Raw genomic sequence first — 13509 nt, 5'->3', positions numbered from 1 at the left:
GGGTGTCCCTTCCCCCTCCGCCAAGTTCCTTCCCCTGTTTGTTTCATTTTAAAGAATAACAGTGAAAACTGACAACTTTTCAGCAGAATAAAATTATTATTTCAAGCTAAACTTAAGTAAAGTATTACATACATGACTAAGGCATTCCAGGAACTGTTCCTAATTGAAACTCTAAAAGAACTTGTGGTGGGAAACAGAGTTAAAGCTCCTAAATGTTATGTTGCCACAGAGCATAATAAATGAGGAGATATATTAAGATAAGATAGTCAAAAAGAAAAATGTAAGGGAAAACAGTATAAAAAGCTAACATCACAAAGGGAATACATACAAAGAAGGCCAGGAACCCATTAAATGCACTAAGTAAGTAAAAAATTGAAGGTGAAACTGACAAATTATCACCAATTACCAAACAAAATAAGAGCTATAATAATCAGTTAGACTGAATGGCAAAGATTCGAAATTTTCAAATCTTCAAATATAAAAGTACATTTCTAACATGGAGGCACATACTGAGACAAAATGTAAACATCTGAAAGACCAGAAATCCAAACATCACAGCTGTATTATAGCAATGTGAGTTAAGGAACATATGAGTTTCTCTTTGTGATACTATTACCAAATGAAATAGATAAGAGAAGAGTTTTGAAGCATGCAATCTAAACTCCATGGGGCCCAAAACTTGATGGCTAAATAATTTCAGATGAAAGTGTTCTAACTTGCTTTGGACAAAACAAAATGGACACATCAGTATATATTTTCTTTTTGAATGTATATTTTATGCCTATTATTTGACATACCTATATTTTGAAAGATCTGCTTTTTCATGTTCTGAGCCCATCATATATGCAAGACATCAATACGGGCTAAACAAATTTAACCTTAGTTAAACCAGGTGGCATCATCGTATTCTTCAAAACAATAACATACTTAATAATTTAAAAGACTATGTATTCATATAGCAGAGGATGACATGTAGAAAAAGATTCTGGAAAAAAATCATAATGTGAATTTGTCTTGTGACTACCATGGTTAAATTTACTTTGTATTGTGGAAATTTGTGATTGTTGTCAAGGTGAGTCAATAGGAATTTAGAACAATGTTCCTATAGCTAAATTTCAAAATGTGCAAACTAATAACCATAAAGGTTAAATGCTTTTCCAAAGGCCACTCAACTTATCAGTGGTAAAGTATGAACTGTATTTTCTGACTTCTAGTATCCTGTTTCCTTTTTACTAAGTCATTATCTCACTCAATTGAAGAAAGTTTCATCTTGAGCTATGGAGAAGTATTGTGTATTATTTTTCATAAGGCATCAGGCTCTACATAACTACAGCTACAGACATAACAAACGTTACAAGTTTCTGTCCTAGACAAGAAAACACAACTAACATTCTATATGGGAATTCCATATAAACCAGAAGCATCTACTATTAAGGACAATATCTTTGTTGATACATGTATAAATTTATATATAACTTCACAAACTTTAGAAAGACTATAGATTCGTTAAATATGTATTGTTACTGCATTTATAGTTAACACATTTGCATATTTTCTGGATATGGTTACAATTATTTCTACTAAATATTCTATGATTTTTAAAATACCATCTACAGGTAATTACACAATTCAGTGTATTCTACCTGCTTGCATAAAGAACATTCTCATACTCAGAGCACATTCTTCACAAGACAAAACTTTGCCTAAAAGGTTTCTCCCATTGCAAACCACATTATTTTGAAAAGTCTCTGCCATCTTTCAGGGATGTCTTTTATGTATACTAACTAATATTAATTGAATCTTAAGAGAAAAATGATAACTTTTGCCATGGTTTTATGATTATTTGGTTCACAAACCTAGGCAGCGTTCAGTTAATGGCACTGAAGGGTGGAAACACAATATAATTAACGTGCTTGGGAGGTAAGCTAGCTAGGAGATCTTCTGGGTAACTGGGGGCATGTCCTTGTAATTCTTCATGTAAGAACTGCTTACAAAGTCTGAGCGGGGCCCAGCTTACTTTTACTGGCTGGATCAGTATTTGGTCCTTGCTGTGTGCATGTATTGCCTTTGTCATTTGATGCTCTTATCAGAGAGCAGACCAATAAATCTGCCCAATGATGGATAAGATGATCCAAAAGTAAGCTAAAAAAACATTTTAGTCTTCACTAGTAGCTTCCCTCAGGTACTTTGTTATAGTAATATAAAATTAATACAACCTTAAATCATTCTTCGCAAACAAGTCAAAAAATGCCCATGATTTTTCCCTTTTCAGTGCAAAAGGAAACCTTAATATGGAATGCATGTAATATGATATTTCACTTTTCCTTCTACTACAAAAGAAAAAATATGACCTAACTTGCCTGAAGACCCATAGGTTTGCATGATTATAAAAACATATGAATAAATAACTTTTGTAGAAAAGTATATTTTAAATAACATTTAAAGGAAATATTATTTGTATCACAAAGACCATTTTGTAAACTGAATAAACATTCACTGCTTTGTCTACTTCACACTTGCACACTGTCAGGAAACCTCACCTTTTGTAACAAAAGCTGAAATAAACACTGCTTACCTTATTATTCATAAATGCTTTAAGACACTGAATAAGTTTATACTGATTCTTCTTGTCAATATTTTCTTGTCTAGACAAGAGAAAAAAACATATTATGCTATGCTTAATACTTTCTCCTCTGGTAAATTTTTGCAAATATTTATACTTACTGTTTTTTGTCCAGAAGCTTTTCCAGAACATCCAATAAGAGTCCAAGACCTTCATGGCCAAAGTTGTTAACCCAGCTGAGAAATAAACAAAAATCATACATGTATGAATAAATATCTATGTTAAAGACATTAAATATTCAAAGCAGTTCTTTCTCATATTTGATAATCCTGTTTTACTTGTTTTAGTTGTTAGATGACAAGTTTTATTTGTCAGTCTTTTGTTCTACATCCATTGATTCAAATACAGACTTTAAAAAGACACAGGAATTATTTACCTTAATCTACATCCTTCACATTTTACATTGTCCATTACACAGCACAGCTTTAATCTCTAGCATTATATACTTCAGGCTTAATTTATAAATTGAATTTATAATTGAATTTATTGAATTTATAATTGAATTTATCTCTACATAGACTCCAAAGCAACTCCTCCTCCACTCCTCAAATATTCTATTAAAAACATCTCTAGCTTTTGAATCTTTTACATTTAAAATACCAGCATAACTTTCTGAACCCCTATTTGTTTCATCCTTGCATTTATTCACCTGAGTAACAAGTTTGCTTTAGGTCAGGCTTAGGGAATTCTTTTTTCTGCAAGGATCATTTGGATATCTATATATCTATATCTATATCTATATCTATAGCTATAGCTATATCTATATCTATATCTATATCTATAGATATATATATAACACAACTGAGGGGCCATAAAAAACTATCAACATAAAAGTATCAACTTAAAAATTGTCCTAGTTTAGATTCATTGAAATTTTATCACCAGCTGCATTTACTTAGGCAGAGCCAGAGCAAATGACTTTGTAGGTTGCTAAGCTCATGTGCCAGACATTCTGCATCCTTGAGTAGGTGATAGACATACAGCAAGCAATGGCAATAAACCGTCATCCTCAGGAACCTTATTGTCTAAAGAGGCAGACATCACTGTATAAGTAATGTGTAAGTAATGTTAGTATAACATTATAAGTAATGTTAGTCCTTTGATGCAATGAAGAAAAATAAACTTCAGTAAACAGAGTAAAAGGAGATTCAGAATGCTATTTTTCAATGAACCAGCAAGGTAAGATTCATTGAAGAAACAGATAAGAAGATAATTCAAGCGGATTCATGAACAAAAAGTGTTCCCAGGAAAAGAATTAAAGGCAAATCCTGGGTTCTTGAGATTTAGCTAGTCCATTTGGAATGTTTCAAAAGGTGTATGGGGACTAATGAGATAAGAGCTTGGTAAGGAGGCATGGGAAAGTGGCAATATATGTATGTCTGGTACAAGGCTAGAAGATTTCCATATTTCACTTTCTGGCATTCACCCATAAACATCATGTTTCTATAATGACTATTCCAAATGTTCCTTCCCTATTAACATATTTTTAGAGATTTACTTATTTTTATTGGAAAGGTAAATGTACATAGAGAAGGAGAGACAGAGTGAAAGATGTTTCACCTTCTGGTTCACTCCCCAATTGGCCACAGCAGCTGAAGCTGAACCTATCTGAAGCCAGGAGTCAGGCAGGAGTTTCTTCCAGGTCTCCTAGGTGAGTACAAGGTCCCATGGTTTTGCGTTGTCCTCAACTGCTTTCCTAGGCCACAAGCAGGGAGCTAGCTGGGAAGTGGAGCAGCTGGGATGTGAACCGTTTCCCATATGGGATCCCAGCACAAAGAGATGATTTAGCCACTAAGCTATCGTGCCGGGCCCAACTACTAACATTTTATATTAGCCATTTTTCAATATGATCCCAAACTGCATTCCTTCCTTTCACATATTTTATAAAACGTCAGGTTAAATTTAATTTAACGAGTCTTCTGTATGAAAATTTCCTCTGGACTACATAATACCTTTTTAGAAATAATTTGATTTTCTTTGTCTGAAAGGCAGAAAGATTCGACATAGACATGCTCCATCCAGTGGTCCATTCTCCAAATGGCGACAGCCACTGAGGCTGTGTCAAGTTTAAGGTAGGAGCCTGGGGCTTCATTTGAATATCTGACAAGGTGTCAGAGGCCCAAGTACTCTGATAATCTTCTACTGGTTTCACAGGTTTATTTGCAGGGAGCTGGATTGGAAACATGGCAGCTAGGACTTAAACTGGCACTCCACTTTAGAATGCCTAAGTCACTGACAGCAGCTTAATCCATGTGCCATAACATTAGTCTCCCAATACATTTTAAAACCTCATCCCCAAATTATGATCCAACCTTAATCTACCTTCTTGCTATAAGCCTTGAATGTATCCAAAAAATCAGACAAATCAACGTTCCGGGAGCCCTACCTGCACTACCTTGTATAAGCCCACTTATTCCTTCTTACCACAAGGTAACGTCAATTTCATATCTTCAAACTTTCAATGTCAGATGGGCTTTTTGAGCCATTACTGACTTCCCCTCTATGTCCTGTGATCAATTTAAAGTCCTCTTTGGAGATGGTCCCTCAGTATAATAGGTTAAACCTCTACCTGTATTAGCAGCATCCCATAAAAGCAATAGCATATCCTGGTTACTTTGCCTCCAATCCAGCTCCCTGCTCTGGCCTCGGGAAGGAGTGAAGGATGGCCCAATCCTTGGGCTCCTGCACCCATGTAGGAGACCTGGAGCTGCTTGCTCCTAGCTTGGGCCCAGATACAGCACTTGTGGCTATTTAGGGAGTGAAGCAACAGAAAGAAGATTCATTCATTCATTCTCATTCTTCTCATTCTAATTCATTCTCTCTCTCTCTCTCTCTCTCTCTCTCTCTCTCTCTCTCTCTCTCTCTCTTTCTCTCACCCTTCCTCCCTCCCTCCCTCTCATCCATACGGATGTGTCTCTCCTTCCCTCTCCCTCTAGCCCTCTCTTTTACTCCCTGCTAATATGATTTTGCCACATACTTTACTCCATCCTCTGGATTATAAATTCTCTGAAGACAGTCATATTACCACATTCATCTTTCTGTTTCCCATAGTGTTTATCAAAGTGGCATATCCAAGTCATTGAATAAATATTTATATTACATAGTATCAACACAATGTATGCCAGTTAAGCATCATCTGCAAGGTTTAAATCCCATACAAGTGCCAGTTCAAGCCCTGGTTGCTACACTTCTGATCAAGCTCCATATGAATGCTCTTGGGAAAGCAGCAGAATAGGGCCCAAATGCTTGTGCCCCACACCCACCCACATAGAAGATCCCAATGGAGCCCGTGCTTCATTGCTTCAGCCTGTCCCAGTCAAAGTGACACTCATGCAAAGTGACACTAACAAATCAAAGGTCTCTCAATTTCTGTCAATCTGCCTTTCAAATAAATACATCTTTTAAGAAATTATTTAGAGTCAACACTATTTGTTAGATTAAATTTAAACTTACTGATTTGTGTGGTTAACAGCCTAAGCAATCTAATATTGTCTAAGAACAAAAATTTATATTTGTAAAGCAAATGACTTTTGTAAAGCAATACTAAAAGTCTATAATCTACATACTTAGGTAACATCTATATCTTGTACAGATTTAAAGTATCCTTTTTATGTCTACCTCAGCTTCAACTCAACAAAACAGAAATTTAAATTTCTATAAGAGTATAAGTAAGATATTAGATCACTGTAGAAAATACATTTTAAAGATAGCTTATATTCAGAACCAATCACACTCATAAAATATATGGAAGCTCATTTTAAACAATCTGCTTTAATTTCCATTATGGAAATGAGAAAAATCAATATGGCATTGTAATGATAATTGGCAGCAAGCTACTGTTCAGTTGAGGGATGTAATCACCCTGTGCAATGAGCTATTTTCTCTAAACACTCTTGATAATCAGTGGGGAAGTGGTTATGGGATAAAGCGACATCAGTTCAAACTGTAATATACTGTATTTAATCTATAACATCGAGAAACCAGCAGATATCATTACACTGCATTATAACACTTTAACATAATAGAAATTTAACATAATAGAAATTTTGATCAAAATTATATATATAGCCCTCTACATTTGCTTCAGCTTTAGCAGAAAGAAAATAATGCGATTTTGCTAAATTTAATTCACATTTAAAAAAAATTTCTAAATTCTACTCATCTTTTCATATAGAGTTTTTAAAAGGAGTGGGATTATTTTTATTATTTTAGTATTTTATTATTTTATTTGACATAAAATTTATATTTATTTAAAATCAGCTACCCATAATTTCCAGACTGATTTGAATTGTGCAGTTTATGTTACTTCGATTTCATTCAGTGAAAATTACTACTGTTCTTGCAAAACAAAAGAGGAAGTGCACCAGGAAACACAAGCATGAGTAAGAAGGGCCTATCTGTTACAAACCGGGAAGCTAAAAGTCTGCTCTGAGAACATTTTAGTTCACTGGCAAAGTAGATCTTGTGTATTCAAAAATTTTTTTAATATTGCTTACATAGTTGAGAGAGATGCATGCCCGTATGCACCTCTGCTTCCAGTGGAGAGGGGGATTTAGAGATAGAGGAAGGTGGGTGGGATGAATTTCACATTTTTTTTTTAATCTGATATGGGAGGCAGAAGATAGCAACTCTTTGCTATCATACCTCATAGGTACCCTGGGATGGGAGACAGTCAATGATGCCACAGAGGCCCTAATGTGAAGAATGATGTTTTGAGGGTGTTACTTGAATGGTTTTTGACAATTTTGAGACACCGTCTCCTTGGTTGCACCAGGGTTGGGAAAGGCTTTCCAAGGTCTTCTGGATGATGAATCTACTTTAGTGCATCCACAGATCCAGACACTTTGCTGCAAAGCGTGGCCAGGAGAGTTGTCCAAACAGTTCTGCTTTCCAACCTCTCATGAGCCACTCAAAGTCCTCTGGTAGTCTAGATGAACTGGCTGTTCTGTCTCCTGTGTGCATTTGGGCATATTCTCCACCGCACAGACATCAGCAACTGAGGAGGCCCAGTACTAATACATGCATTCCAAGGTCATACCACATATCTTGGGATTTTTCTCTGTAGCTGGGGTTTGAGTCTAGCGATCTGGTTGGGGAGTCCCCCAAGAAACCTCACCTGGAGTAATGCCAGAGTTGGCTCCTATGTGTGTGCATCAGCCTGTACATGTTCAGGTTTGATTCATCACCTACACCAGCCAATAAATACACCAGTAGATATAACTGTCTAGTGAGTTCTGCCCTAAGTCCCATCTCTCATATGAACTGACAGGGTGATATGTCCTAGCCAAGCCAGCCTACCACAGGCCCAGTCACCACTCAAAACAGTGGGCACCACACACTAGTTGGGGCAACACCCAATAATCCCCACCAGGTCTGCCCCCAAGCCCTGGATTTTGTGTGTGCTGGCATGTGCTGTGGCCTAGTCTTGTCTGTTCCACATACCATCTGGTTCTCATGCACATCCATGGGTGCTATAACTTAGCTCAGCCTGCCCCAATCCCAAACCTCGCCTAACATGTAAGCTGATGGATGCTGCTGCCTTGAACAGCCTGGCCAGCCACCAGCCCTGACTCTCACACTAGCCAGTGAGGGATGTAGCCCAGCAGGGCAGTGCCCAAAGTTCCCCTACCCGACCTGCCCTCAGCTCTTCCCCTCACCACTGGCAGAAGTGGATCAGTAGGGGAGTTCCTGAGGTTCCCTATTAGGCTTTCTCCAAGTCACAGGTCTTGAATGAAGCAGCAACTTTTGAGGCTCAATCTGAGATGGACTACCTTCAGTCTTGTAACTCACCAGCATGTGCTGCAATCTGTCTCAGCCCAACCCACCCCAAAAGTCCCAGTGCTTGCTTGAGGATTCAACAGCCTAGTCCACTCTGCCTACTCTCAGCCCCAGCCCTCATGTATTGCTGTCCAACCTGGGCTGGCCTCCATGCTGTCCTAGTACTTGCACATACTAGTGTGAGCTGTGGACTGGCCCAGGTCAGCTTGCCCCCAGTCCCAGTCCACATGTATGTTGATGGCTGAAGCAGACCATCCTGGCCTATCCTGTCCACAGCCCTGGCTCTTGCACTCACCAGAGGGAGCTACAGCCTCTCAGGAAAATTTCCCATGTTCCCCTACCGGGCCAACTCTAACCCCAGATCTCAGGAGTTTCAGCAGGTATTGTGGCCCAGCCAGAAATGACCAGACCTCAATCCTGGCATTTACTAGTGGGTGCTACAGACTGGCCCATCCTGGCCTCCTCCTAGTCCCAGCTCCAGCAAGTATCATGTAATTTCTTTTCAGGTGAGTTCTGAAGTCCAGCTTGTCTCAGCCCATCAACACCGCCCATGTTTCAGGCAAACCAGCAGGTGCTCCAGTCCCACACAGCAAGCTCACAAGTCCCCTACAGAATCTGTCTCCAGATCCAGTTTTTCCCTTGTCCAAGTGGGTGCCATGGCCCACAATGACATGCCCCTCCCTCACACTGCCTCTACACTTGGGAGGTGCTGAAACCAAACCCAATCAGGCATATACTCCAGTCGCAGCTTTCCTGTGTACTGTCAGGCAGCAAATAATGCAACTTAACTCGGTCTAGGTCTCCCAAGTGGGTGAGTGCCTTGGCCTGTCCCAGACATACTCTCTGGTTGTCTCCCTCTAAACCACCCCATCTCAACTCCTTTGCCTACCTGCCAGTGCCCATGAAACTGTCCCAAAGTCATCTGTCCCGTATAAAACATTCCCTCAGCCACTCTGACTCCTACATGTCCCCAGACTCCTTCCCTGGGCAATCTTCAGCTACCCACCTGGATGTTGGGTGGCATGTCCCAACCCAGTATTTCCTGCTTTCCCCACATATCTTTAACAAATATATAGAATAGGAAACTATGCTGGCACACTAGTATAGTTAACATAAATTTGGTATTAACCTGGCCCAGAATGCCTGCCAGCTATTGGCTGCTTTTTTCCCAGCAGTTTAACATTTGTACAAGGCAACCCAGGCAGTTGTCTACAAGGTTGTGTCTTCAGAACTTTAAAATTAGAGAGAACAGCAGTCTAAAAAGAGATTATTCCTGGGAGATAAAAGTAATTATGATGTGGTGTGATAACATTTAACAAATTAAAAAGAGATATATATGGCTTATGCATACTTTTTCTTGTTTTCCTTTCTGTTTCTTTCCAACATGGTTAATCTTTCAAGCATCAAACATTTTATGGCCTATAGTCAAATGCTTACTGTCTTTTGTCTTTCTCTCTCGCCCTCTCTCTCTCTCCTCCTTCCCTCTTACACACACACACACACACAAGTATTCCAGAAAGTTCATGGAAAAATGAAATTTAAAAATCTGCTTATTTCGGTTAAAAAAAAAGGGAAATCCATACATAATTTTTTGATAATGCACAATTTCCACTTTTTCCATTAATTTTCTGAAGATCCTACACAAACAGACACACACACACAGTGACGAAGGAATTATAAAACAGTTTAAAAAGAAAATTTGGCTCCAGTATGTGGACAGGAATTTTGACATTGTGGTTCCAGAAGTAAGCCTATGGTAGTACTTGCGAAAATATGCACCAGAAACCATTTGCACCAACATCAGATTGAACTTTTTACAAATTCCAGTGTGGGAGAGGTAGCAGTAACTGGTATTTAAACTACTCCTCAAGGCGATTTTAATGCTTGCTTAAGTCTGTAAATCATGGCAGAGACCCATAGTGTGCTGAAAAGACAAGTTTGCCAGACAGAGAGCTCCAGTGCTTTAAACTCCCTCCCAAAACATGTATACTCTCACTGCCACAGGAGAAACATCAGGAAACCACTAATGCAGGTATAGCTGGCTTCTTTTTTGAAGTATGCAAATTCCACTTAGAATTCTTTAACATAACTCAAATATCCAAAACCATAAGAGATATAGCTGATAACTCGATTTAAATCTGACTCAGATATTGCAAATAGACAGATAAAAGCATAAATTTTCATGTAGTAGCTCAGCCTTGCAATAAGAAATTGTAATTCATCTTGCACCTTAAATTTATGAGTGACACAGACAAAGCAGAGAATAATGAAGAACCAAACAGAAGAAAAAGTAGGGAAAGAGAATGATATTTTATTATTTCGATAATCATCCTGAATCATGAGTTATTTTTCTTTCCCTTTTACTGAGGTATTGTTTACACAGAACCAAATTCATCTTTTTGACAAAATTATAGTTATATATCCACAAGCAATAGTCCCTCATTCTCCATTACAGTCAATTCGCTTTCCCTGTTCTGAGCCCATTCGTACCTATTATCCCATTTGTGTATCTACAAGTTTTGCTTTTTACAAGATACCTTGTAAGTACAGTTTATGACATTTTGTGCTTGGATTCTTTCACTTAGCATAAATATAATATTCCAAAATCCTATTGCATATGGGAGTTATTCACTCCCTGTTATTACACGAATATACCACAATTTGGTCATTAATCCATTAATCCATTTTTGTTCAAACATAATCAAAGCAGCAAGAGTTGTATTGAAATATTTCAATGTTTCAAAACAGAAATGTATCTCAGATATTCAGAACTTCTGAAGCTATTATTTTAGAAAGGCCTACTTACAATCATAAGAATAACCAAAGCTATTTTCTCTCTAGTTCTGGAGAGAAAAACCCTGCATAAATATACCTACCTGAAGGAGAAGATGAAATTCTGCTCCTTCAGATTCACAAAAAATGACAGTCCTTTACAGTTTCCCAAGACCAGATCCTCTCATATATAAATGAAGATATCCAAACTGATGACTTACTTAGTTATATTTCATGTAAATATAACTAAGAGTCAGAGATTTGGTACATAGATCATAAAAGCATCATAAAAAAGCAAATAGTAACTGCATGCCTACTTATGATTAGATCGCCTGGATGTGCTCAAAAGGGTTAAAGCTAAAATTAGAAAGTTCCATACTGTGTACCCAAAGCTGTAAAGGTAATTGGTCTCATGTGAAGGAGTCCAATATTAGTCATGTCATCCCTTTATCACTGTTTGTGCAGTGCTAAAGGCTAGTATGGAGGGTTATGTGTTCTGTACAAAGGATTTTATTTCTCTCTAATGGTGTTCTAGTCCCGTGTGTAATCTCATACTACAAACCAAATCATTGGAACATCAAATAAAATGAATGATAGTACAGAGTTTCTTCAGGGAATTCAGAAATTTGGTAAATTCATAACACATAAAACAACTCAAAGAGCTGAGATGTTAAAGACTATTGTAAACAGTGTGGTTACAGGTTGTTTATTTTTTTAAAAGAGAAACTTATAATTCTAATAACAATGTCAATGCAATGTTTTGAGTTCAATTAAAACTAAAGTTTGGTTAAATGCACTTATGGAAAAAAGAGAGAGAGAAAGCCCTGGGTACTTAAAAACCAATATGTAACCCAATACAAACAAATCATACTAAATTTATCAACAGTCCAAAATAAGAGTCAAGATAAAACACGTATTTTCAACATTTTAAGGCATATTTTTCTAGCTAAATCCACTTCACAATTATTATTAGAACATGCTAAAAAATTAAAAACCACATGGACTTAGCCTTCATCCAATGAAATACTATATATTAACTCAGCTTTTTTTCCACACACACACAAAAAACACAATAGTACTGGGCTTCTGAATGTCCCAGAAAAAATATACCAGAATCATTTAATATCCAAACTATCTTTGATCAATTATAAAGTATCTATTTGATGCAATATTGCCATTTACAGATACTTGTGCATAAGCCTTTACAGCAGGACATTCACTGATCCTCTATTTCACCTGATTCATGGAAAGGTTGAACGCCTCATTTGTCCAGCTCTGTCATTCAGTGGTTTTCACTTTCAGTGTTGTGATAGACTATAGTTTCCTTAGAAAACACTAAAGAAGACAATCTATTTTTCAGTCTGGCTGCATTTATTCTCTCAATCTAATTGAAAATGTCCTAATCTGCTGTATGCAACTCATATATTTTTAAGAGTTCTTTTTAGAGAAGGCAGTGCACATTCTTTCTAGTTGCTTGCATTATATAAAAACAAATTTCTCTGACACATAAAAAGCTCTTAAGGGCAACAGTTTAAGTAAAAATTCTCTCTCAGGGATAAAAATATGCTATTCTTTAAAATCAATTTGTGTATATTGCTTCAGAGAACGTCTAAGGAAGAAAACGTCTTTGGAATGGTCCAAATCCATTCAAATGCCTAATAACTTTCACAATAAATAATATGAATACTTTCCCACCATATTCCATTATATATTATTTTTCAAAAAGCACAACATGAGCCCGGATGCAGTAGCCTACTGGCTAAAGCCTTCACCTTGCATGCGCCAGAAACCCATATCCCAGCTGCTCACACTTCCCTTCCAGCTCCCTGCTTGTGGCCTGAGAAGGCAGTAGAGGATGACCCAAGGCCTTGGAACCCTGCACCCATGTGGGAGACCTAGAAGAAGCCCCCAGCTCTTGGCTTCAGATTGGCTCATTTAGGGAGCCACTTGGGGATTGAACTAGCAGATGGAAGATCTTTCTCTCTGTGTCTTCTTTTCTCTGTAGATATGATTTTCCAATAAAAAAAAGAAATAGAAAAATACTCCAAAAGTAAATGAAAACAATGATGTGTACAATAGAAAACAGAACTCCAAACATCGAAACAAGTATACATCTAAGTGGTTTGAAATTGTAAATATAATTAAGTTAAGACATTTACCAAGGCTGCTTCACAGTGACAGAACCAGTCAAATTCATAATAAAATACATCGCTTCATTTTCCTAAGCTAAGTAATACAGTTAAAATTCTATCATGCAATTCACAGGACACCTAATTTCTTTCAGCTTAGTGGAATTTTGTTAAAATGAATTTACTCCAAGAAATCACACTGCTAAT

General features: G+C 37.4%; 1 protein-coding gene across 5 annotated transcripts in view; it reads right to left on the bottom strand.

The window, feature by feature from the left end:
* DIAPH2 (diaphanous related formin 2) overlaps positions 1–13509 on the bottom strand; it is an 859995-nt gene that overhangs the window by 654028 nt on the left and 192458 nt on the right. For all 5 annotated transcript variants that reach the window (XM_058659086.1, XM_058659087.1, XM_058659088.1 and 2 more), the window contains 2 exons: positions 2725–2799; positions 2576–2645 (listed from right to left, as the gene is read on the bottom strand). In XM_058659086.1, the coding sequence (XP_058515069.1) occupies positions 2576–2645; positions 2725–2799 (145 nt within the window). The remainder of the gene's footprint in view (positions 1–2575; positions 2646–2724; positions 2800–13509) is intronic.

This window comes from Ochotona princeps, chromosome X (genome assembly GCF_030435755.1).
Source record: "Ochotona princeps isolate mOchPri1 chromosome X, mOchPri1.hap1, whole genome shotgun sequence".
Taxonomy (NCBI): domain Eukaryota; kingdom Metazoa; phylum Chordata; class Mammalia; order Lagomorpha; family Ochotonidae; genus Ochotona; species Ochotona princeps.
Note: the sequence above shows the minus strand (reverse complement) of the source record. Positions and strands in the feature narration are given on the sequence as shown.